We start from the raw sequence: 27,700 nt of genomic DNA, 5'->3' as shown, positions 1-27,700 counted from the left end.
AGACATTTATCTCCTCCTCTACTTTTTGTGATGGTATGGTTATGTGATCACGTGATCTGTGCGGTCAATGCGGTGGGCTACGGAATGCTTCGCTTTTGACGCTAGAGCGGCGAATGCTCCAGAGATGCTGCGCACCGCTGTACCGCTTGTGCCGCTGTAATCATAAAACAGGGTGTCAATGAGCATGCGCAAGAGAGAAAGTGATAGGACTCTTTAATTTATGTCCCACTGTTTGCCGGACGGGCCGAGCTCTGTAGCTTTTTTGAAAAGCGGGGAAGTGGCAGCGTTGAACGGCCGCACAGGGTGGAAAAAATCCGCGCACCCTCTGTTTTGTCGCATCTTTGGTGACGTCCAATAATCGACTAGCTGTGAAGTCTCCGGGGCCGAGGCCTAAAGACTTTTCTTTTTGTAACGCATACACATTTTTTAGTCTCCATGCCTGGATTTCGGTGCCCGTTTTGACCGGGTGTAAACCGATGAAGCACTTTACTCTGTGATTGAAGAGGAAACGGTGGGAAACGTTAGCCAGCTAATTGTAGCTCCTGCTAACTGCCAGCGAGGAAGTGAGGAACGAAAAAATGACATCTCGGAGGTAAAGAGGGGGGTAGGGGGGGCTGTCTGGAAAACAATGTCTACTAAATGTGTTAGCTGAGCTAGCTAACTTTTAACTTAACTCAGCTGTATGGGGGTCCGTAAACAAGCTCCGAGTAAGCCGACGGTTCTGGAAAAAAAACTGAATAGCTAGTTTGCTAAAGACCCTTTCATTTAGCATACACCGGCAGATGTGGAAGAAGTACTCAGATTGTGTACTTGAGTAAAGTATCAGAGTGTATGAAAAAGTCCTGCAATCAAAGTCTTACTTAAGTAAAAGTACCAAAGTATTGGCATCAACGTATACCTAAAGTACCAAAAGTAAAAGTACTCATTCTGCAGATTGGCCCATTTCAGAATAATATGATATGTTTTGATTGTAATAATTGATGCTATAATGTGTTTATCAAAGCTGGTAAAGGTGCAGCTAATTTAATTCCTTTGAATAGTCCAAGGTAGCTTGTGGATTTACTCCAGGTGTAACTAAAGTCCTATTTAAGTGTTGATTATTTCATATCAAAGTGCATATGCAAAGTAACTACATAGATAGATAGATAGATAGATAGATAGATAGATACATAGATAGATGCTGTAATCATCCCAAATTGGGAAAATATTTTGTAAAAGCAGCAGTGTTGTCAAGCATTACACATGAATTAACATTTTTTAAAGATAAAATAAGATACAAATATTAGGTGAGGTTTTGGTGCATAAGGATCATTAGTACTGAACTGAAGTTGTTTGAGCAGGAATGAATACTTGTACACATAACACTGAAGGGGTATTATATTCTCATAGAGGGAGACTGCATGCAGTGTTAGGACAGTTATGAACAGAGACAGAGCAAACACTGGCTGAGTCTCATGGAGGAAGAGACGCAGATATCAACCTAACAGACAGATAGTCTTGGGGGGAAAAGAATGGGAGAGAAAAGATGGACAAGCACAAAGGAGCCTCAAATATTAAGAAAAGAAAAACGAGAAAGAGCAATAAACTAAAGGGAGATTTAAACACACATCAAAATTGATATGGTTGTATCTTTTCTGTGTTTTATTATGTTGAATGTTTAGGTCGATGCGTGTTCTGTGTTTTATTTGTGCTGCGGGACACATTTCCCCCCCCGGAAACAATAGAGTTTAAAGGTGTTGTTATCGTGCGGCTTCAGTTTCAGGAATGCCCTTTTTAGTTGCATTATCCAAATAGTTAAAAGAGAGAGACTCGGAATGAAATACAGTACAAGTTTTGAATATAATCTTTCACTTTACCCTGAAGCTGATTACTGTGTTACTCTTTCAGGTGGTTTCACCCAAACATCACAGGTGTGGAGGCTGAAAACCTCCTGCTGACTCGAGGAGTGGATGGAAGCTTTTTAGCCAGACCCAGTAAGAGTAATCCTGGAGACTTTACCCTCTCAGTGCGGTAAGTGATGAGCACACGATGCAGCATAAAATACATAAAATACAGTGTGATACTACTGTGGCAAGAATTTAAAATAAACTTTCTGGTGCTTTTTACTAATCCTTATCCAAATTTAAACAAAACGGCAATAAAACTTGCTGAACAAAATAAAACCAAGTCGTAAATGTTGGATTACCTTAATAATTAGGCTAAGGATCGGACAGAGTGAATGTTCCACCCTAACTTAATTATTCCTATTTCAACGTTAAATAACAGTGATTGTGCACATCTGTTTGTGTGTAATCAGCATTTTGGCTTCCTTCTAATTGTTAAATTATAACTACTTCTCTTTTAGAAAACCAATATGTCTGATCAAAATGTTTTGATGATATAAATGGATCATATAATGTCTAATTCAAAAGGAGTAGTTTGTAGTAATAAAAACCACAGATAATTATCAACAGTCTCTGCAGTTCCCCTCAAGTCTACAGAGTATTTAACTTCATTTTGGATCAATGTTTTAATTTTATATCCCTAGACACAGTTTACACGCCCTGTTCAGCACTAAACTAACAAGGAGACAGAGGTTTTTATTAACACTATTAATGAATGCCTAGATAATGGAAAAAAAACACCCCATATTTAATTCTACTTCATCTTTTGCATGAATCGTCTTGAACGATAGTGGGAAACCAGTGTTATCCAAAGAATTAAGACTTTTTAATAATAATAAAAAAGTTTGTGGTTGTATTTTAGGCCCTGTCGAGTCATACAATTTAAAGATGACGTATCATTAACTGAATTTAGACACAGCCAATGTTATTTTTGCCTCAGTCTCATATTTTAGCAGCACAGCCTCTCATTTCTCACCATATTTACTTCAAAACTCCAAAATAAGTTGTGCTGTCTTGTGGATCAGAGACATCGTCACTGCTGCTTCAACCAGCACTTGTCCGTCTCTCGTCTTTTGTGCTCCTTCTGCCAGACTTAACCAGAAGTCATTTAAGGTTACATGCTGCTGAGCTTCAGATCTGCCTCAACTTCTCCTTTTCTATTTTCCGAGATACTGCTGGTCCCTTACAATGACTCAACACGGTTTATGCAGTCTGTGTCTGGTTTGTCTCAAAAGAACATGGTGCTTTCCTCTAAGAAATTCTATCTCACTTTGACTCTGACAGTTTTGTGTCTCTCACCTCTCTTGTACATAACAGATGGCAACCATGTTGTTGATGGTGCATGTGACTTTGTGTTAAACTATTTTTTATTTTGCACTCTACATCTGAAAGGCAGTATACAATAGTGTCGTTAAGGCTGCAACTAAGGATTCATTTCTTTATTGATAAATAAATACATTAATTTGTCAAGTTGTTTTTAAGAGCAACAGATCAACACCCAAATCAATTCAGTTTAAAATCTTGCAAGACAACAAAAAGGGACGAATGTCACGTTTGAGATGCTGCAACTAAGTAAAGATTAGCTTTCCTGCTTAGAAGACATTAGAATCAAGTATTCAAATAGTAGCATATAATCCCCATCAGCTAGCTGTTTCATCTCGACATGCAATTATTATAGAGGTCTGCCAACTAAGATGCATTTGGAGCCTTCCACATTAAACTAAACACCATGTGCTATTATCATTTATCAATAATGCTACATTGACTGCTTATTTGAGATGATTTTAAGAAGATGCTTCACATATTGGTTTGATTTCTTTTTTGTTGCTCCCTGTTGGAGTCTCTTTTTGTCCCTGACGATGGCGCTGTTCTTTCCCCTTGATGGAAACATTTCTCTAAATGATTCTGCTTTTTTTTTTTTTCATAGACGAAATGGAGCCGTCACCCACATCAAGATCCAGAACACGGGAGACTACTATGACCTTTATGGGGGGGAGAAGTTTGCCACTCTGGCGGAGCTGGTGCAGTATTACATGGAGCACCATGGCCAACTGAAAGAGAAGAACGGAGACGTTATTGAGCTCAAGTATCCTCTCAACTGTGCCGATCCCACGTCAGAGAGGTGAGCAATAACGCTGGATATGATGTTTTTATGCTTGAAGTATGTCTGTTAAGAAATGATCAGCTTGGATTGATTTTACAATTGTGTTAATGAATTAAAGATGTTTGGTGTTCAGTTATATAAATATGATATCACTCAATGTTCACTAGCAGTAGCTATAGATTTGTGCTGCAGCGTTTAACTCAGGATTCACTTTATTTATGGCATTTTATACTGTAAACAAAGGTAAGAAATATAACTTTTTATTATGCAAAGTACAGATTCGTTTTTCCATCATTCTCCATATTTTTAAAGAAATTGGACATGGCTCTTTCCTTCAGAGTCTAGGCAAGCTATAATATACAATAAAAGGAAACCATGAAGAAAAATGTAATCTTTCAGATAGTATTACGTCTATGACCCTTTTTCAACCAAGCTTTTAAACAGTAAATAGAGTGATACCATTAAAGTAGTAAAGTACACGTTTATTCCAATCCCTATTGGCAGCAGGAGGAGTATTCTTCAGTCAGTTCAGTTTGGATGAAACACATTTTCCGCTTGTGTGTCTTTTTGCCAGATGGTTCCACGGACATTTGTCGGGCCGCGAGGCAGAGAAACTGCTGACGGAGAAAGGGAAGAACGGCAGCTTCCTTGTGAGAGAGAGCCAGAGCCACCCCGGGGATTTTGTTCTGTCAGTCCGGACTGGAGACGACAAGACGGACAGCAGTGACAACAAACCCAAAGTCACTCACGTCATGATCCGCTGCCAGGTAAACACACCCCTCATCACCTCTGTGTTTGCTGAATTCCTGTGTTTAACAGAAAGAAAACTTGTAAAATATATGTAGAGACACCTAAGAGGGTGAAGGATGTACCTCTGGGAAGAGTCAAGCTAATACAAGTAGAACCAATCCCAAGTGCCTTCATTTTCTTGACAACAGTGGAACAAGTTACATTACATTTAGCTGACGCTTTTATCCAAAGCGACTTACAATAAGTGCATTCGACCAAGAAGATACAAACTTGAAGAAAACAGAATCATATAAGTACATCAGGTTTCATAGAGCCAAGTTGGTATAAGATTTATTTTCCTACATGTGGCGTTTGGTTACCCTGCAATGTTCACCACTTTAAAATTGGTACACAAGATTTTGAAGAAAATGCATACGCTACTTGTATGTTACTGTGAACTGTAATTTTACTTGTAGTATACTCCCAAACAATGTAGCAACAGTTTACAGGGTCAAATATGAAACAAGGCAGCAAAACACACATTTTGAAGTTATATTTAGAAGGATTTAGTATGATCACTTCCTGAGCAAAAACTACATTTAGCCACAGGAATTCGTCGTAAAAGATGAGTTCAGTGGAAACAACAGCAGAACCTACTATGGCTACAACCTCAGACAGGTCACTAAGTTCATGCAGTGGAAGACTCGGACACATCTGTGCTGGAAGAAAAAAGCAAGGGGCTCTCAGTACAGTCTGTCCTCTCACTGTTTACGTTTTGGAATGGGGACAAATAGATCAATACTCACATATTGCAAATATTGAGTGCACAAAATGCGTCCTCTGTGATTTCTCCTAGACATCTAGTGCATGTTAAAGTTTGTATTGTCTTACGATGTTGAGACTAGTTCCCTCATGTGGATGTGGTTTCTTCTTCAGCATGACCTGAAGTACGATGTGGGCGGGGGGGAGAAGTTTGACTCCCTGACTGACTTGGTAGAGCACTACAAGAAGAACCCCATGGTGGAGACTCTGGGCACCGTGCTGCAGCTCAAACAGGTACCGCCAATGTCTGCTTCAAATACTACTTATACCAAAGTCTAAGGCTACATTCTCCTGATTGTACTTCCCGGTGCTGACCCCTGCTCTCCTCCCCAGCCCCTGAACACTACTCGTATTAACGCTGCAGAGATTGAAAGTCGAGTTAGGGAGCTGAGCAAGCTAGCGGAGGCCACAGACAAGGTCAAACAGGGCTTCTGGGAAGAATTTGAGGTGAGTGGTTCAGTTGTTGTGTTACACTAAAGCTGTCCTCTTTGGTCGCTTTTTTTCAGTTTCTTTCCATCAAAGTGCTAAATTGTCAAGTGCTGTTTTTTGTTGTTGTTTTTTTTAAGATTTGCTACTTTTTTTTATATTCTAGTTTAGAACTCTTTATTTTTGCATTATTTTCTACTTTGTGTGTTATTATCTTAAATATCAAACGGGTGGGTTAGAGCTGCAACAATAACTATTTTGATAATCAATTCATCCTGAAAGTTAGTTTTCATGCTAAAATGACAGAAGCTCTTAGAGAAATAGATTTAACAATCAATACATCAGGAAATCTATATGAATTAAAATACCCTATTGTTAGTTTGAAACCGCATGCTTATACACTATGACTGCTTGACTCTCCTCTCTTTTTCCATCCAGACCTTGCAGCAACAAGAGTGTAAACTGCTCTACAGTCGCAAAGAGGGCCAGAAAGCGGAGAACAAAAACAAGAACAGATACAAGAACATTCTGCCTTGTGAGGAATCACTGACTGCTCTTTCTCTATAACAACCTTTCTCTTTCACCTCAGGGGGTTTTTATAAACTGTACTGTTTCTGTTTCTCTTTCCAGTCGACCACACACGTGTGGTGCTGAATGACAGGGACCCCAATGAGCTAGGCTCTGACTACATCAATGCCAATCTCATCATGGTAGTATCTGCTGTCATGGTAAACCCACTATATACTCGGGGAAAAATACACCCATCATTCATTCTGTACTTGATAACAGAGGTGTGGACTCGAGTCACATGACTTGGACTCAATTCAGACTCGAGTCACCAATTTTATGACTTTGGACTCGACTTGACAAAATCACAAAACACTTGCGACTCGACTTGGACTTGAACACTCATGACTCGGGACTTGACTTGGACTTCAGCCTTCTGACTTGAGGTGACTTGATAATTTAATTCAGAGGTCTCCAACACGCCGATCGCGAGATGCCGCTAGAAGAGCAGACTCCCGTCGGGGAGAGCAGAATCTTCAGCCGCTGCAACTCTTGCTGAGAATCCATGCAGGCAGGGGCGGGACTTTATTTTGCTGAGCCACCATGCGGCCAATCATATGCGAGGACACACTAGGATCATACCATTATGTGAAAGAAGGGTGGGGGGCAGACGCTCCAAAGACAGCAGGTGTAGTGGTACAGGCCAGATACACAGAGCCACGGGGAGACGGGGAGCCGGATTTAAATGCAAGCGCGTCGGAAAAAGTCAAGAAATTAGCGAAAACCGAAAAAAGAAGCAGCATCTGGCTGCATTTCAATGATATTGGAGAAAGCAGAGCTGAGTGCAGGATTTGTAAAATAAAAATAACCTTCAGAGCAGGGTTTTTTTTTTGGTAACCACTCAGGATTTATTGTCAGAGGTGGGAGAAGTTCAGATCTTGTACTTGAGTAAAAGTAACTGAGTGTAGGAATACTCGGTTACAATAAAAAGTCCTGCATTCAAAATGTTACAAGTAAAAGTACAAAAGTATTAGCATCAAAATATAGTTAAAGTACCACCTGCAGAGGGATCTAGATTCAGGTGTTCTTTTCCCCATAGAGACCGCCTCGCTGCACATTATCCCTTGCATAAAGATAGATTGTGGGTCCCTTATAACATGTTGTACACAGTGGAAATAATCATTCTGGTTACCTTAACATCAGGGATCTTATACATTAAACTCCTTCTGAATCAAACTGTCACGGTAGCATTACCTTACTGATCCCTCTTACAATAGAAGAAAACACGTTACTTTACCAGCAGAGAGAAAATGGATTATTAAATGATTAATGTGACTAATAAAGAGCAGTTTGATTATTAAGTATTATTCTGTTGATCGATGTCATTACATTTGTTGAAAAGCACATAAGGACTTGTTTAAGACTCGTTTTGTCAAAGTAAAGGACTTGGACTTGACTTGAACTTGCCCATCCTGACTTGAGACTTGACTTGGACTTGAGCGCAAAGACTTGAGACTTGACTCGGACTTGAGCGCAAAGACTTGAGACTTGACTCGGACTTGCAAAACAATGACTTGGTCCCACCTCTGCTTGATAATATGTTTAAAATGAAGAATTGTGTTAAGTCTTTCGGTAGCTTTTTCTGCATATGTTTTCAGTTTGTGATCTTGATTTTACCCCATATGTTTTTATTTCTGTTCATTTTCAGTAATCCTCCGTCTCTGTGTGTTTTGTCTGTGTGTGTAGCCGGAGCTAGACCCAAAGTGTAACAGCACAAAGGTGAAGAAGAGCTACATCGCCACTCAGGGCTGTCTGCAGACCACCATCAGTGACTTCTGGAGGATGGTGTTTCAGGAGAACTCGCGCGTCATTGTGATGACCACCAAAGAGGTGGAGAGGGGAAAGGTGAGCAAAACAAAGCAAAAGGTTAACCATAAAACCATTAATACTGTATGGTGTCCTGTTGTTATTCCTGAATACTAGCTGAGCAAAGTGCAGAACATTGTTGCATCAACATATTTCCAGTCCAGCTACAGTCATTATCAGGTTTTGGTGTCAGATCCTCTACTTAGTGTTACGCTTCCCGAGAAGTGACTGGAGATGAGAACCCGCTACGCAAACACTAGACGGAGACAGTGGTGAAGTGTCAAACAATAGTCTTTATTTGACCACGGCACAGGCAATGTGTAGAGAGGAGCTCAGAGAAGGAAGACGTGGAGCTGGATAGCCCAGGGGGAAACGGAGGTGCGGAGATGCACGGAGGGAGCACCGGCGTGGAGAGCCTGAGATCCAGAGCTGGCGAATGTAGTCAGGATGAGCTGGTGTGCGTGGAGGCACGGAGGGAGCACCGGCGTGGAGAGCCGGAGATCCAGAGCTGGCGAATGTAGTCAGGATGAGCTGGTGTGCGTGGAGGCACGGAGGAAACACCGGCGTGGAGAGCCGGAGATCCAGAGCTGGCGAATGTAGTCAGGATGAGCTGGTGTGCGTGGAAGCACGGAGGGAACTCAGACAAGGAGTCGGAGGCTGGACGTGGCAAGCAGAGCGGCAGGGGTGTGGATCTGGAACAGGAAAGAAGCAGGGTTAGGATGGAATAACCTCTCACTAGGAGCATCAAAAAGGTTACTAGAATAAATGCTAGTAGGCCTGGACAATAGTTTACCACTGAAGAATAAACGAAGAACTGGCGAAGTCTGAGGATGGGAACCAGGGTTTTAAGCAGGTGCAGGTGAGTAGTGGCAATCAGTGAGATGAACAACAGCAGTGGAGGTGAGTTGGCGGGAATCAGAATGTAGGTCAGCCACGCCCAGCCAGGAAGACAGACAAACATAGAAGGGGAAAAGAAGGAGGAAGTACTGCAGATCCTCACAGTAACCCCCCCTCAACGGGAGCCTCCTGGCGACCACCAGGCTTGTCTGGATGAGCCCTGTGAAAGGCCCTTATCATTACAGGGTCCAGAACTCGGGAGCGAGGGACCCAGCATCGCTCCTCGAGGCCGTAACCCTCCCAGTCCACCAGATACTGTAAGCCCCTGCCCCGGCGCCTGACGTCCATGAGACGGTACACTGTGTAGGCAGGATGGTCATCAATGATTCGGGGGGGAGGAGGGGGAACGGTTGGAGGGCTCAGGTCACTGGTGTGAACAGGCTTAATCTGGGAGACATGAAAAGTAGGATGGATTCTCAATGTTCTGGGAAGCTTCAGCCGGACTGCAGAGGGGTTAATAATCCTTTGAATGGAGAAGGGACCAATAAAGCGTGGAGACAACTTCTTAGATTCTGTGAGGAGAGGAATGTTCCTGGAAGATAACCAGACAGACTGACCTGGGACGTAAGGAGGGGCAGCCTGTCTGTGGCGGTTGGCCGACTGTTGGTTCCGAGCTGAAGTCAGGAGAAGAGCAGAGCGAGTGTCTCTCCAGATCTTCTGACAACGACGAACATGCTGCTGGACCAAGGGAACTGCTAGTTCTCTCTCCTCTTCAGGGAACAGGGGCGGCTGGTACCCTAAAGAGGCCTCAAACGGGGAGAGACCAGTAGCAGAACAGGTTAGGGAATTATGAGAGTACTCAACCCAGGGAAGATGGGAGCTCCAGGTAGAGGGGTTACGGTCAACGATGCAGCGGAGGGCTGACTCCAGGTCCTGGTTGGTTCGCTCAGTTTGACCGTTTGACTGGGGATGATATCCGGATGTTAAACTGACAGAAGCTCCCAGGGATTGACAGAACTCCTTCCACACTCGAGAGGTGAATTGAGGATCGCGGTCAGAAACTATGTCAGAAGGGATTCCATGTAGCCGGAAAACGTGTACAGAGAGGAGTTGGGAGGTCTCCAGGGCTGAAGGGAGCTTAGGAAGAGCTACAAAGTGGGCAGACTTAGAGAACCTATCAACAATGGTGAGAATTGTGGTGTTACCCTGGGAGGGAGGCAGGCCGGTAACAAAGTCCAAGGCGATATGTGACCAGGGACGACTAGGGATGGGTAGAGGCTGGAGCAATCCTGCAGGTGTTTGGTGGGAGGACTTACTCCTAGCACACGTGGGACAGGAAGAAACAAACTCCTGAGTGTCCTTGTTGACAGTTGGCCACCAGAAGTGTCTCTTAAGAAAAGAGCGTGTGCGGTTTACTCCGGGATGGATGGAGAACCGGGAACTGTGGACCCACTGTAGAACCTTGGAGCGAGCAGCATCGGGAACGAACTGACGGTTCGGAGGACCGTTACCAGGATCTGGTTGCTCTCTCAAAGCCTCCTGGATGGTGTTATTAATCTCCCAAGAGAGGGCGCCTGCAACACAACTCTTGGGCAGGATTGAAACAGCAGAGGGCTTGGGAGAGTCAGGAGAGTACAGTCTGGATAGAGCATCGGGCTTAACATTCCGGGAACCTGGACGGTATGTGAGACTAAAATTGAAGCGACTGAAGAAGAGAGCCCATCTGGCCTGTCGGGAGTTCAGCCGTCTCGCTGACTGGATGTAGGCGAGGTTCTTGTGGTCTGTCCAGACCAGGAATGACTGCTTGCTGCCCTCGAGCCAGTGTCTCCACTCCTCTAACGCCAACTTTACTCCCAGAAGCTCCCTGTTTCCAACATCATAATTGCGCTCAGCAGGAGAGAGGCGGCATGAAAAGAAGGCACAAGGATGAAGGATGTTATTAGAACCAGCTGTTTGTGACAAGACAGCTCCCACCCCAGTGTCTGACGCATCAACCTCCACAATAAACTGCTTCTCAGAGTCTGGCTGGATGAGGATGGGAGCAGAGGTGAACAGGGACTTGAGTTTGAGAAAAGCCTCATTAGCCTCTGGGGTCCAGAAGAACTTAATGTTGACAGAGGTGAGTCTTGAGAGAGGTGCAGCAACCTTACTGAAGTTCCTGATGAAGCGGCGGTAAAAGTTGGCGAAGCCCAGAAACCTCTGAAGCTCCCTCCTCGTAGTAGGGGCTGGCCACTCGACCACAGCCTCGATCTTTCCAGGGTCTGCCTCCACTCTGCCCTGACTAATGATATAGCCCAGGAAGCTGATCCGGTTCTGGTGGAACTCACACTTCTCAGCCTTGACATAGAGCTTGTTCTCCAGCAGTCTCTGAAGCACCAGGCGGACATGGTTTTCGTGTTCCTTCTGGTTCTTGGAGAAAATCAGGATGTCGTCTATGTACACAAAGACAAAGCGGTTAAGGAAATCACGCAGGACATCGTTGACCAGAGCCTGAAATACTGCTGGTGCGTTAGTGAGTCCAAAGGGCATGACTAGGTATTCAAAATGACCTAAGGGAGTGTTGAAAGCCGTCTTCCATTCATCCCCTTGACGGATACGGACCAGGTGATAGGCGTTCCTAAGGTCAAGCTTGGTGAACAGGGTTGCCTCATGGAGAGGTTCAAAAGCAGAGGTGAGAAGGGGTAATGGGTACTTGTTCTTAACAGTGATGTTGTTTAACCCACGAAAGTCAATGCAAGGTCGCAGTGACTTATCCTTCTTGCCAACGAAGAAGAAACCGGCACCCACGGGGGAGGAGGAAGAACGAATAATCCCAGCAGCCACTGAGTCAGTGATATATAGCTCCATAGCCTCTTTCTCAGGACGGGACAGGTTGTAGAGGCGGCTGGTGGGTAGAGGAGCCCCAGGAAACAGATCTATGGAGCAGTCGTAGGGCCGGTGAGGAGGAAGAGAGAGAGCCCTCTCCTTGCTGAAGACCAATCTCAGGTCGTGGTAGGTCGCAGGAACTCCAGTTAAGTCTACAGAAGCAGCAGAGTTTGGGGAGACAGAGACAGGAGGCACGGCAGATAACAGACAGTTAGCGAGACAGTGCTGATCCCATTCAATGATCTTTCCCTTGACCCAATCAATGTGTGGGTTGTGGGTGCGAAGCCACGGATAACCCAATACCAGAGGTGTGGAAGGTGCAGAGATTACCTTTAACTGGATGAGCTCTCTGTGGTTGCCGGAGGTGATTAATGTCAAAGGGGCTGACTGTGCTGTTACAGAGGAGATTATTTGCCCATTAAGTGCATAGGCTGTTAGAGGTTCATCTAACGGCTCCAGGCAGAGTCCCAGCTGTTCAGCTAGCTCACGGTCCAAAAAACTATCCTCAGCACCAGAATCAATGAGAGCTTGGATAGGCAAAGTCATAGTATTAACACAGATCTTGGCGGGTATTAGAAAACGGCACAAAGAAGGGGGTAGAGATGATGTCTGTGGACTCGTCAGGACCCCCAATCTCACTGACGAGCTCCCACGTTTGGGCGTACAGGCCAGTTCTTCTGTTACGCTTCCCGAGAAGTGACTGGAGATGAGAACCCGCTACGCAAACACTAGACGGAGACAGTGGTGAAGTGTCAAACAATAGTCTTTATTTGACCACGGCACAGGCAAGGTGTAGAGAGGAGCTCAGAGAAGGAAGACGTGGAGCTGGATAGCCCAGGGGGAAACGGAGGTGCGGAGATGCACGGAGGGAGCACCGGCGTGGAGAGCCGGAGATCCAGAGCTGGCGAATGTAGTCAGGATGAGCTGGTGTGCGTGGAGGCACGGAGGAAACACCGGCGTGGAGAGCCGGAGATCCAGAGCTGGCGAATGTAGTCAGGATGAGCTGGTGTGCGTGGAAGCACGGAGGAAACACCGGCGTGGAGAGCCGGAGATCCAGAGCTGGCGAATGTAGTCAGGATGAGCTGGTGTGCGTGGAAGCACGGAGGGAACTCAGACGAGGAGTCGGAGGCTGGACGTGGCAAGCAGAGCGGCAGGGGTGTGGATCTGGAACAGGAAAGATGCAGGGTTAGGATGGAATAACCTCTCACTAGGAGCATCAAAAAGGTTACTAGAATAAATGCTAGTAGGCCTGGACGATAGTTTACCACTGAAGAATAAACGAAGAACTGGCGAAGTCTGAGGATGGGAACCAGGGTTTTAAGCAGGTGCAGGTGAGTAGTGGCAATCAGTGAGATGAACAACAGCAGTGGAGGTGAGTTGGCGGGAATCAGAATGTAGGTCAGCCACGCCCAGCCAGGAAGACAGACAAACATAGAAGGGGAAAAGAAGGAGGAAGTACTGCAGATCCTCACACTTAGAAAGTAGAAATAACATGGTGAGATAGAGGGATACAGTTCAAGTTCTTAGTACCTTTTCAACTCTGCCCATTGAACAGAAGCATTAGAGGAAACATGTCATAGTGAGTTCTATTGTTTTTTTATGTCTCAACAGAGTAAGTGTGTGAAGTATTGGCCGGACATGTCGTCTCTGAAGGAGTACGGAGCGATGCGCGTTCGCAACGTCAGGGAGACGGCTGCACACGACTACATCTTAAGAGAACTCAAACTGTCTAAAGTTGGACAAGTAAGTTGTGTTTGTTTTTTTTAAACATGGATAGAGAAAAACATTTATTTCCAAATATCTAACCAAGAAAGTGTAATGTATTGATATGAGCAAAATCGTTTTTTTCTTTTTTCTTTCTGTGCCATAGATCTCTATTGTTGTTCAGCTAGCCACCCTGGGGAGACACACACTGTTGTTTATTTTTGACTCAATCCAACACACAATGTCCTACTGCCCCAAATACTCACTAGAGCACCAAATGTGGAATAATCCATAGCTAAAAATAGTCCCCAACAAATGCACTATTTAGTCTTGGTTGAGTGACTTTTGCTAACAACTTCAGTAATCGTTGGGCTGAGTGCCACAGACAACGTAGAGAATTCATTAACAGACAGACCCACATGTTGGTTTGATTTTACATGGGGATTTGTTGACTGAAACAAAAATATATAATTTGCAAGCCTTTCCTTTTAGGGACTTCAGTATTCATGTATTGATTACTATACATTGAACTGTATTTTGAAAGTTGCTCTCCACATGTTTCCAGGGCAACACAGAGCGTACAGTGTGGCAGTACCACTTCAGGGCCTGGCCGGATCACGGGGTCCCCACAGACCCAGGAGGCGTCCTGGACTTCTTAGAGGAGGTCAACCTGAAGCAGGAGAGCATCCCGGACGCTGGGCCTATAGCGGTACACTGCAGGTACAAGCACACTAAAAACACTTAGACAAATAATATAAATAAATCCTCTATAAGTGTGCATAGAGGAGACATGTTAACTCAAAGATGCATCTGTTATTTTCTTCAGTGCAGGGATCGGGCGGACAGGAACATTTATTGTGATTGACATCCTGATAGATGTGATCAGGGAAAAAGGTGAGTCCTGCAAATGTACTCTTGCCAATACAAATGTCTTGAATCAGGATAAAATCCAGATTTAAAACATTTCTTAACCTACATGGGTCTTTGTGGACCAAATCACAAATCTGACTACCTTCTGCTCGGGTGGTCAAGCACTTGAAGCAGCTTAGTATTTGCCAAAAACACCAGAAAAAGAATAACTTGATCACTTTAGCAGTTTAGTTTAAAAAATAAAAATGTACTTTACTCATTAAGGCAGATTTGTTTTGAATTCTCCAAATTCTGTTGCACACTATATTTAGAATATTTCTACAGCTTTACTTCGCCTTTATCTGTGTTCTCTTCAAAACCGCCAGAGATTTTTTTTGACCAAGTCTTTGAAGAGAGCTTAGATAATGGCTTCAGTCCCCTGTCAGTAAGAGCTCTCTGATGGCAATTCACTTCAAAAAAACCTGAACAATCCCTAAAAATGACAATATGTACTATACCCTATTTACATATACTACATTTTCAGACTTTGCTGTTGCTAATCTCTCCAATGTCACTTGACCTGGTATTTTAGTTAGCCTGCATGCTCTATTATTATTGCTTCACTTGGTTTTTATATCCCTTTAGTTACTTTTTCACTTGCTTTACTCAGGATGTTGTACTTGAGACTAATGCTGGCTTTGTTAATATAGCCAATGCTAAGGGTGTTATCAGTGTAACATATTGTTTGCCTGCTGCAGGGGTGGACTGCGACATCGACGTGCCAAAGACCATCCAGATGGTTCGTTCTCAGCGCTCTGGGATGGTGCAGACTGAGGCGCAGTACAGATTCATCTACATGGCTGTACAGCACTACATAGAAACACTGCAGAGACGCATAGAGGAGGAACAGGTGTGCAGCAGATAACAACCCACTTTTTCCATTATCGCTTTTTCTGCTCCTGCCCCCTGACCTTGCTGTTTTTCTCCTCTGCAGAAAAGTAAGATTAAAGGGCGCGAGTACACCAACATTAAGTACTCTTCATCTGACCTGACTGGAGGAGAGCAGAGCCCTTTGCCTCCCTGCACTCCTATCCCTACTCCCACCTGCACAGAGTAAGTAAAGGGTCGCTCTTTAACTGTTTTGTGTCAGATTTAAACCCCTTATTAAGAAAGTAGTGTGGCGTTACAACGTGTAAATGTATGTTGGCAGGATGAGGGACGACAGCTCCAGAGTGTATGAGAACGTGGGCCTGATGCAGCAGCAGAAGAGCTTCAGATGAGATTTACCCTCAGTTCCAGGTAAATGAGTATCATTAAGCTCATAAAGGAAACTATATGAGGCAGTAAAGTGAAAAGCAAAGGCCAGACATTGACAAAGCGTTGAGGGTGTTTGAATCACTTGTAGTTTAATATCTCTCATGATGAATTCTGCATAATGAACATTTCCACAGCTCAAATTGTATTCCTACATGTTTACCTTTGTATTGTCTCCTTCAGGATCTTGATACCTGACAGTTTTTTCGCCAGCCACACCTTGACGCCTGAGACTTGACCGTAATGACATGGAACAATGGAAAAACACACACAAAAACACAAAAACGTGAGAGAGACCAGACACCAGGGTCCTCCTGTTCTCGCTCATCTTACATGAACATTTGCCCTCTAGTTGAATTCTAAACCACTGTGATGATCATCAGAAGAGCCTTTGAGAAGCCTAGCATGCTAAATCCTACTACCAACAGTTTTAGGACTAGCCTTTGTAAATCTCAATTCAACAAGGGCTGCAAAGAGCGAGCACTCTTCTCAGAGGGAAACCCCTAACTAACCTTTGCTCATCTCACATATTTCTATGTTTTTTTATTTTAATTAACCAAAGGAAGGTTATGTAGGTTGTTTGTTTGTTGATGGAAGTGAGGAGTTTTCTGAATAAGGCCTGTGCCAAAACCATGAATGATTTGATCCACATTTCTCAGCCAATTAAAAGTCTCTATTTAGCCTGGTCAGTGGGAGACGAGACCTTATTTGTGGACTAAAGTGGGGCAGAATTTCCAGTGATAACGGTCTAGTTTCACTGTTATATATAGAGGTAATGTTTTTGAATGAAGAATGATTGGCATTGTAGTATAATACCATTTTACTGTAAAATTGTAATCTACTGACTAAACATGAATTCCTTTTTTTTGCGCCAGAACTGCCTCCAAGTGAAATCTTAATTCAGGCTGTTCGGAGTGTGAATTAACATTTTTTTGTTGTCCATAAAGTGCTTTTGTTGTTGGGATACGCATCGTCTGTTAGTTAACCATTCCTGAGCTCTAGCCGTATGCCCTTATTGCTGCACTTTTATTTAGCAGCCTAACAGTTACAGTCAAGCCTTGATTCACCTGGTGGATTTATAAACAATGTGGGCTTTAGAGGAGGGCCTTCATGCCTGCACTTCATTGTCAGTCAGTGTGAGGACGTATTAAGATTTCAGGGGAGTCTGTAGTGTATTTCAGTTTCTCAGACGCACGGCTGTCAAAATAACTTTGTTTTTTAACTTGTGCATATAACTTTTTTTCTTTTCATTCGTTTTTTTTTTTTTAGACAAATGCCTTTTGTGTACCATTGCCTTTTTTGAGCACCATATATGTACTTCATTTTAAGTCACTGTTTTAAGAAGCAATCACACATCTCTTGGCTTTGACGCTATAGATATAGTCATTGCTTTGGTTGAGATTGTTGGCCCTGTAATAGCTGGCACCTGGATTCAGAAGTTCAAACTTTTTTTGTCTTTTTGTTGATGTTACTCAAACTAAAACATTTAAAGGAATATATTGTAATTTTGGATAATTCGCTAATTTACTTTCTTGCAAGAAGATTGATAAAAGAAGCAATAGCCAACAGCGGATTAGCTAACTTAGTATAAAGACTGGAAACTTTGCTTTGTCCAAAGGTAGCAAAACCACCTACCAGCACCTCTACAGCTCACTGAGTAATACATAATATCTATTTTCTTTAAACTGTTCACAACCAGATGTGAAAAAATAGGTCCAATGGTTTTGTCATCCTCAAATGAAACAATGCTTGTTGTTTCCCCCTGCTTACGGTCTTTATGCTGATTCAAGCTAATTACCTGTTACTTATAGCCTTGATATTTTTCAGCACCTCTTGGCAAAAAAGCGAATAAGTGTCTTACCAAAAATGTGAAACTATTCATTTAACTTCATGTTCACACTAAGCTGCAGTATTTGTAGAAAGTCTGGTGTTTTGGATCTGTATTAATCTAGTAAGAAACCACAACACTCATTTCAAACGTGTTGACTAAGTATTTTATTTTTTGCCAAGCCTTCTAACACTAGCCTTGAGAAACTGCAGTCTTGAGACTGAACTTACTGTAACAGTGCTGACTCACAATCTCTCCATTAAGAAAAGGAAAGAAGCGACTCTCCTCTTTGCCTTGAGGGACAGTTCTCAACAACCACTGATCCAGGATTGAACAGCTTCTTTCTGTAACATTTGAAAATCATGAAATCAGTGTTTCTTCGGGGGCTGCTTCCTCCCATCGGAGGACTCTGCTTACACCCGGCTGCTGCTTCACAGCAAGTGTTCTTTGAAATGATTCCTCTGCTCCCGGGTGAACGCCATTCACTGACTGAGATTTTCTGTAGTCTGGTGTACTGTATGCAGTTTTATCGTCAAACGGATGAGTCTGTACTTGTCTCATGTTTCTTGGAGAGCTTGCTTTTTGGTGTTTTTTGTCCTGTGGTGTGTGTGTGTGTGTGTGAGGAAGATGTGTGTAAGTGTTGTGAGAGTGCGGCTGCCTATCAGCCATATGTTCTTGGATACTTTATTGTTTTTGCTTTTTTCTCCCGGATGATAAAACTGCTTTCCATTTATCATGTAAGCAATTTAGATGCATAGACGTGCCTTCTATGCATATGCCTATGTGTATGTGATAACTATTAAAACACAGTGCTAATTAGTTCCTCCACCATTCAAGAACCTGTAACACTTAAATGTGAAATATTTCATCCTGAACAATAAAAGAAAAAAAAGAGATCACGATGCAAACAAACTATATTTTTTAACATGTATATTGTACATTAGTACCTGATAGAGGAGAATGTACTTACTAAAACATATCTACTTGCCAATAAGATAAACTGTATGTATATTCCTACAGCTTTCTCTCTGTGACACAGGGAGGGACCTCTCACAAAGCTTAAGAGGTTTATTGTATGACTTTCAATGCAGTTAACAGTGTTAACTTCTCAATAACAATAAATGGCAGGCTAATGCCTCAGTAAGACTGTCTTTTTGTTTCTTTTTTTTGAGCCATTGTGCATTGTTATCACAAAACACTTGCAATACTTTTTAAAAGATATGAAACTTCTTAGGAGCCTACATTACATTTAATATGACATTTGGGGCTTTCATTCGTTTTTTTTATGCATTGATATAACTGAAAGGAGTGTGAGTAATGAAAAAATATGAACACTTGAAATGTATGTTGCCGTATTGAATGGAATTTCAAGAGATGACATTTGATGAGGCCAGTTAAAATGTCTGTTGACAGGTGAGTGGTAAAGAAATAGTAGAAATGTCACTAGGCATTAGTACTGAATGATGTTCTAGTAAATATTGACGTTAAAGTGCTTGTCAGGAGTTTTGAAGTGTATTTGAATAATTGATCAGGAAAAAAGACCAGGCATGTTAGTGTCAGTTAGATAAAGTGCAAAAAGAGTGTTAAAAGTAGTTGAATATTGAAGAGAGACATTTAACAGCACAGGTAATAAAATAGAACGTGAAGCAGCAGTTGAATTGTCGGTTTTTTACTTACTCTTCATTAACTTACTTATTGTTCTGAGGGAAAATAACTAACAAGCTTTACATCCATGCTAACAAGTAGCAAAAAAGGCGTGGGTTTGCCGCCATTCAGCACCACAGAAGAAGAAGCCCCGGTTTGAGCATGCGCAGTAGCCATCGTTCAGATATAGCTGCTCAGGTGTATTGGCGCTGTCTTTAAACTGAATAAATAAAAAGAGGCCGCTGGATTTAGATCTTTTGGAGAATCATAAGGTAAGTTCTCCAGCAAGGCATCAATGTGTGCGAATGTCTCAAATGTTAGCTACCTATGCCCCTTTCACACCAACGCGGTTCCCGTTCTAGCTCCGTGCTAGAGCTTTTCTGGTTCGGAACCGGTTTTTCTTTTCAGCCCCCGTTTTGTTCACACCGCCCAGAGCCCGACTGGTGCTGCCGCTGCTGCGTCATGACGTCACCGTTTATGTCGCTGATTTTCTCCCCAACGGCGTCTGGTCGATGATCGTGTTGCTTTTAATCATACGAAGCCAGAGGCCTGAGGCCTGTACTACGAATCTAGTTCAACATATCCTGGATATGTTTGAGTTAGCCGGTTGACCTAATCCAAAACAAACGCGCTCTCGCTAAGCTATCCTACGATGCGGGTTATCAACTCGATTACTCAAGCCAACCGTACCCTATCTAGTTAGGTGCGCGTTCACATAAAAGGGGTGGTATTTGGAGCGATCGACCAATTACAAACATGGACAAGCCGCGTACTGACAGCGTTCTTTCAATAACTCGAGCGTTTGTCGCGGCCTCCTTCAATCGCCTCAATCGCGCCGCGGAATTCGCGTCCACCGCTTCATGCTCACCGTCGGAGCGAATTTGCGTCTGTCCGCGTCTCTGCATTGACTTTACATGTAATCGCGTCGCCCCCAAACATCGCATCGCGTCCGGTGTGAACGCAGCTTTACAGTGTCACATACTGTATGCAGAAGTATTATTTTAAGCAACACATTAAGTTGACGAAACACTCGATTACTCAAATGTAATTAAAGTCAGATCCACTCGTGTCTTAGACGGGGCAGTAATATCATAAACCTGTTAATGTACGCATTCAAACCATTTTTCTTTTACCAGCTGTATTCACCTTGCAGGTGCAACTATGTGGCTTTTATCCTGGATAAAGTGTTTAAGTCATGGATGTTTAAAGTTTAACTTCTTCATATTTGTGTAATATTATAGTTCACTTTTCATTCAGGAAGTATGACGCTGCGCTGTCAGTACGCTTCTCCATGTTTGTGATTGGTCAAATTTAGCTAACCCCGCCCCTTTCATGTGAACGCGCACTCAGCCGGACAGAGAAACCCTGGCTTGAGTTAACGAGTTGATAACCCGGTGCAAATATTGTTTTGGGCCCCCCCCCCCCCCCCCCCCCCCATCACCCCAAACATAAGCGCACGCTGATGCGCTCACACACACATGGACATACACAACCACTCAGAAGCGCCACATGTATAGGCTATCAACAACAGCCTGCCCTGGCCTCAGACCACCACAGCCTGACAACGGCACAGCGAACTAAGAAGAGGATTACACCTGTTTCCTTGATGTTTGTCTCTGGGGAATGGGCCGGTAGGCCTACATAGACCGGTTGCTATAATATAGCATCTCCTTGTTCTCTCTTGTCCTTTCTCTTTTGAGCGCTGCTCTTGTGCTTTGGTTTGCTGTACATTATAGATGCAAGCTATTACATTTTTTATAATGCTACAGTACAGGTTGATTAAACGGTTCGCTCGTCACGCAAGGTATCACATGACATGAAAGGGAGCAAGGTCATTGGACAGACAAATTACAAATTAATTTAGGTTGCTTGGTTACTTTGAAGACTGCGTGAACCGGTCAATGCCATTGGGGCCCCAAAAAAATAATATTAAAAAAGAATATAAAAAAAAAAGAAATACTTATACGTATTTTTCATTATGATTCTACTTGTGACAGTCGGACATGAGTCATGACAACCTGTGCAACTGCAGCCCATGTATTGATTCCATCCGATAGCTGCTATAATACAAAACAAAACGTCTGCCTGCTCTCCACAATGATCAATGACAGCGAACGGATGGTCAAAGTAAGGTACAAATAAACAGAATCACACTAAGCCTGGTTAGTGTTGCCTGACTTTATAAAGTGTGTTTTTTTTAATAAGTGTGTGGTTGTGTTCTAGTCACTTTGGTCAGCGCGACTGCTTGTTACAACTTTCATTTGCCGTACTCGCCATAAATTGTTATTGCTCAGGTTGATCCCGCCCCTGCCCCCGCCTCCGACGTAAGCGTGACGTATGCGGTTCTTGCTTCTAGACCGACAATTTGTTGGTGCTTGGTGACATTCGCGATACAGAGGGCTTCATGGGAACTTTGAGGGGAGCCAGAAGTTGGAGTACCAAACACTGACTCCAGGTACTGTAGGAGTAGAACACTTTTCTGGTGGCTGAATAGCCCCCCCTCTCCGCGCCGTTCGTTGAATGAGGCTGGCCTCTATTAAATCAGAAAGGAATTGAAAACACCGGAATCAAAAGTTATAACAATTATCTGAGTTTACTGGTAGGAAATAGAACAATTATACAAGTTATACAGAGTACTCCGGACTTCAGATTTGTGATGCGATGCGGATAAATGTGTCAGGACCCGCCAACTCATCAAACGAGATGAAAGTGACTTCAGGTTTGTGATGCGATGCGGACACAGTTATCAGGACCTGCCACTCACCAAACCAAAAAAGCATTTTTACCCTCCAAAACATCAGTATTCATATCTGTCTTTGGGGCGGAGATGGGTCATCTCTTCCTTCCCACTTTTCTCCCAAGCGAATTAGAGAGCCCCTGGGGAGGAGCTGTTTAAACTGACCACCTCCCCCAAGTGCCCTGACTGGCTGGATTCGCTTCTGGCCGGGTTCAATCAGAGGTCTGACCAGAGAGTGAGATCCCAAGCCACACCAGGTCAAAAGTCAATGTTTATCTTTACCTTATCTTACTCTACATTCCTTTCCCAGGGGATATTTTCACCTAAATTATCCTCCTTCAGACATTTAAACTCTTCTCCACCTATTTAACGATGTCTTTTAACGACTTAATGACGACATCTGCTTTTAGGGGTGAAACCCAGGCAAGGTGTGTGTATACACAGAATCTCTGGATCAGTGAGTTTGGAAAGTAAGAATAACATTCCTATTCTATATATAATTACCCAAACCGTTGTGATTACATAAAACAGTTCAAACAATACATGTTTACTTCAATACAGTGTAGAATCATATCTTTTTACTTCAATACTCATCTGAGTACCTCACTGAGAAAGTTGTGTGCACCCCTGGCTATGTGTGTCAGAGGTCCAGGAGGATGAGAATACTGATGAGGCCAGAATCAGATGCGATGAGGAGGTCGTTAGTGATTTTAATGAGGGCAGTCTCAGTACTGTGATGGGGTCTGAATGGAAGGGTTCGTAGAGCTCATGAAATGACATGTGGTGTTAGAATTAGAATGTTTAGATACTGGTACTCTACGTAAAGGGGACCTATCATGCAGTATGCACTTTTTGATGTCTTTTATACATAAATATGTGTCCCCTGTGTGTCAGGGAACTAACAAAGTGTCAGAAAACAAAACGCTCTCTCTTTTCCTCCGTACCCCAATCTCTAAAAACGGGGATACAATGGAGCTGATCCAGATTTGCGTCCGATATGACGTAATATCGGAAATGTGGACCCACGGCACTATCAGAAACGTTGCTATCAGAAACAATGCCCGATGTGTTTTGGACGTAATATGATCTTTGTTTATATTAGCAAGCATCGCTAACACTCAGAGCTAACCTGTACTGGAGAGAGTATGTCTAAAGAAGCAGGAAATACAAAAAGGAACTCACCTTGTGGTAAACAGAGATGGGGTCGTTACTAAAAAAAAGTAATATATTACATATTACATATTACTAAAAAAAAGTAATATATTACTCTACTTCGTTACTCTCTACATAAAGTAACTCGTTACTTTACTCGTTACTTTACTCGTTACTTTACTCGCAGGGCCGGCCCGCCCCTCCCTACAGGCAGATCACGCAGACTGCTAAAGTTTAAAATGTTCTCTTTAGTTCAGTTTCCATTGTCGCATAAGACTGATCCAGATAGCTCCTGAATGTTTTCCTATCTGACCATGGCTGTCCTCTGTCTCCTGCTATCTGTATTTTGCGCAGTATATCTCTGAACGATGCGATGGTGATTCCACTGTGTCCTCTACTATGAAGGATGCTACAAGCCTGTCCATCTCTGCTTTGGTTACCGGTCCTCCAAATTCTAATTTGTGCTGCTTCGGAGTCGGCGGCGGCGCACTCACAACATCCTCACTCTGGGTTCGGGGGTCCTTAGCTATTAGCTTCACCTTAGCATGTGTTCTTTGCAGGTGTTTGTTGAGGTTTGACGTGGTGTTTACAGCAGTGGATAACAGCTTCTGGCCTGGACACAGTTTGCACCTCACCGTCACATTCCTGTCTATTCTTCGGACGAACTCAAAATAATGGGCATACCTCCACCCCTCGAAAGTTATCGCTGACTCAGCCATGTTTATGCAGCACTGCACGTGGAGATGTGGATGCGCAGATTACGTACATATAAACCTGCGGCGGAAACCCCTCTTGTCTGTGTGATTATGACTGATTTTATAAAAGTAACGAAGTAACGCGTGTCGGGGCAATGTTAGTAACTGTAGTGTGATAACTGAATTATAAAAGTAACGCGTTACACTACTCCGTTACCGTCAAAAGTAATATTATTACAGTAACGCGTTACACCCAACTCTGGTGGTAAACCCGCAAGAGAAAAAGCATTTGAGCTTTGTTTCAGAAATAATCCTTGATGTCGTTTGGAAAATGATATGGCGTTTAATCACGGGAGAATTTAGCTTTATCTCCGGTAGAATTCTGAGTAGGCACAAGCTCCCCCTTCTTTCTTTTTTTAAAGCTAAGGATCCTGAACTTGCAGTTCTCTAACGGAGCCTACACACGGCGGCGTGCGTTGAAGCTTGCCGGCGGGCATGTCTGACGCTCGACCAACAACCAATCACATGAATCTCCCGCCCCGGACACACAAGCAGCGCTTTGCTCCCACAATGCAGTTCGGCGAAGCGTGACGTCACCCCATTCAAAGTGAATGGGCAGAAGCGTTGAAGCTTCAACGCACGGCACCGTGTGTAGGGGCCGTAACCCCTAGATTCCACCGGGTCCGTCTGCGTCGCGTTACGGCCGCGTTATGGCTGCGCCGCGGCGTTCGCAAAGATCGCGGCCACTCTAGTCAATGGGTGCTATTCCACCAGACGCGCCGCGTTACGGCTCAGAAGCGTCCCAGAAGCGTCTCGGCGCTGGGCTCCGCTCAAAATAGGATTCAAGTCTATTTTTCGACGTGAAGCGAGGCGTTGCAGAGGCGCCGGGCAGGAAGTGGAACGGTCAGAGCATCCGGCCCATCCCCAAAATAAACTAATTTTGCAGACCCTATCCCTCCGTAGTCTTTCAAGTAGGAGGAGAAATGCCAGCGTTCTCCTCCGGTTTACAGGCACTGTGTAAATTATATATATAGAATAATTATGATGATGAATGCATTTTACCACTAAAATACAGCAACACATCTTTGATTCATGTCGTTTATAACTGGAATATTACAGTTATTATTAACTTTGTCTGTACAAAGTAGCCTGTGCAGGAAATATGCCCAAATCAACAAAAACTGCGAGCCGGCAGGCAAGACGCTCCGCTTCTGAAACGCGCCCGGTAGGGTATGACGCCGGAGGAGGCCGGACCAAAACCGCGACGCAGACGGACCCGGTGGAATCGAGGGGTTACAGGGCTGGAATAGAGGGATATGAGGGATGTCTAAAATGCATGATCTGTTTGGTATTTTGAGCAAAACACATCATAGACATGTTTTTTATATATTTGTATGTATCTGAGACCCATAATATATGCCTAAAAATAGCATGATAGGAGACCTTTAAGTATTTCAATGTATTGCTACTTTGTACTTCTTTCCACTTCAATTCAGAGAAACATCGTGTACTTCATTTATTGAATACCTTTAGTTACTTTGCAGATTTAAATTAATAATTTAAAATATATTTGCAACATTTAAATAAGACTTTAGTCACAAGTAACATCCACAAGCTACCTTGCACTATACAAAGTAATTCATATTTGCGGCACCTTTACTATCTTTGATAAATTGTAATCTAAACATGTAATATATGATTCTGAAATGGGCTAATCTGCATAAGACATTTTACTTTTGGTACTTTGATTATATTTTGATACTAATACTTTTGTACTTTACTTGAGTAGTATTTGAATGCAGGACTTTCACTTATAACAGAGTATTCCAACACTCTGGTAAATCCATGAAGAGTAATTTGATTGTGTTGTTTTTTTTTCTATCATAATTGCATTAAACCTCATGTGGAGACCTTTAAGCCCTGAACAGGGATCAGTATTCGTTTATTCTAATCCTGTTAGCCTCATGGGACAAGGTTCAATATAAGCTGACATGAGCTCAGTGCAATGAGGTTAACAACAATTAGCAAGAAGAGATAGAAAACATAGATAGCAGAGGAGCGAACAATGCTGTGGACAAAACAAATTGCAGCGATAAAAGTTATTTATATTGGATTTTAAATGATTTCAGCATGATCATAGTGGTTTGTTCTTTTTGTTGCACTTAGTCATAAGTGCAGTTTGATTGACCTTTTAGCTTATGTTTACCTGATTAAGCAGGACATTTATATGGTGTGTTTCTAGGCTGCTGTTAGGGATGTTATTCTGTTCTCTCTGCAGGATAACCACAAAGCAATATAATCAGGTGTCGTAGAAAAGGATATCAACTTCAAATAAGACAGGAAAAACGTATAAACACTATTTATTATCTGCTGCTCCACATATGTTGTCTTTTACCTACTTGTGATTGCATTTCCATATAGTTTCTCCATACTTGTCATTCCCAATCCATCCACAAGAGGCCCTCAGAATTTCCCATCAGCCCCAGTCACCTCACTCTTACATTCACCTGTTCCTCATTACCCAATTACCCCCAGTATTTATATCAGCCCATCTCCACCTGCTTCTTGTTAGAGTGTCAAAACTGCATTGTGTTTTCGACTGAAACCTGAAACCTGAAACCTGCATCTGCCTGGCTGCCAGAATATTATACATCTCCATCTGTTCAATACATTTGATATATTGTTTTTGTCTTATTTTAAATCACAAATCCTCTAATTGAATATCCAGATCATTATCAAAACACTTACTTTTCCATAAACGTATTCTTAAAGTTACAAATTAAACATCCTTGTCATTGTTTTTGTCGTAACAGAAAACGCCTCATCTCCTTTCAAAGTGGGGCAGAGGACAAATGCCAAGTGTAGTTGAAATCTTTACAAAATGAAATAAGGCCTCATCGTAGCACACACACACACAATCTTAATGTTTCACCACCTGATTCACTCAGTGGCTGTTCAGTGGCCTCCCGCTCTCCTTGCTCCTGGGTCTTTTAGTTCACGCTGCCCAGTCATCTGAGCACCCTGGGGGGGGGGGGGGGCATTTCAGAGCACCACCACCAGACAAGACACACTCACACTGTTTCCTTCAGTTCACACACAGAATAGTTATTCATAATTTTGCAGCTTTTTTACAGCACTTGTCTTAACCCTTTGTTGTCATTGTTGGTTGCTAATTTGGTATTAAATTAAAAGGTTGTTTGTGAATGAATAAAAAGTAGCTTTTTGAGCTTGACTGTCTTTGGTTTGTTTTATAGGGGTGATGATGGGAACTATGGAGAGTTGTGGAGGGAACACATTTGGAGCGTTGGAAAGAAGATCCATGCTGGAAATGATCCAAGATGAGCCTGCTTCTGATGCTGCTTCAACAAAAATACTGGTAAAGAAAATATGAAATCCTAAGGAAATGTCTGTTTTGGCTTTTTTTTCTTCTGGTCTTCAAGCTGCATTCTCAAATGGTCTTTTTATGTTTATCTGTCCACTTGGAACAACCTGAAACATTGACACATTGTTGTTAAAGCCAATGATGGGCAATGTATTTCAGAAGCATTTTTATTTTACATTTGTTAAATTGTCCTTAGCAGATTTTTTACCTCAGATGCACTCGTCGCTGTTACTTGGCTGGTAGCTGACTCATATTTAGAGACAGACATGCAGCTCAGGGTGAACCAGTGAAGCATTTCATTTGTCAGATTCAGTCTGCATGCTTTTTATATGACAGCAAAAACAGTTGTGCCCTAA

General features: G+C 43.0%; 1 protein-coding gene across 1 annotated transcript; it reads left to right on the top strand.

Annotated features, from left to right (window-relative positions):
• Positions 1–184: 184 nt before the first annotated feature.
• On the top strand, positions 185–18,885 carry ptpn11a (protein tyrosine phosphatase non-receptor type 11a). The gene is made up of 16 exons (XM_034123050.1): positions 185–592; positions 1,888–2,010; positions 3,811–4,005; positions 4,562–4,754; positions 5,653–5,772; positions 5,872–5,985; positions 6,403–6,499; positions 6,595–6,692; positions 8,218–8,376; positions 13,651–13,782; positions 14,309–14,463; positions 14,570–14,637; positions 15,351–15,502; positions 15,587–15,705; positions 15,803–15,891; positions 16,090–18,885. The coding sequence occupies exons 1-15, from the start codon at positions 579–581 to the stop codon at positions 15,870–15,872; spliced, it is 1,809 nt and encodes a 602-aa protein (XP_033978941.1). The 5' UTR covers positions 185–578; the 3' UTR covers positions 15,873–15,891; positions 16,090–18,885.
• The last annotated feature ends 8,815 nt before the right edge of the window (positions 18,886–27,700 follow it).

The sequence above is a fragment of the Trematomus bernacchii genome, unplaced genomic scaffold (genome assembly GCF_902827165.1).
Source record: "Trematomus bernacchii unplaced genomic scaffold, fTreBer1.1, whole genome shotgun sequence".
NCBI lineage: Eukaryota > Metazoa > Chordata > Actinopteri > Perciformes > Nototheniidae > Trematomus > Trematomus bernacchii.
This window is presented reverse-complemented; position numbering and strand designations above follow the sequence as displayed.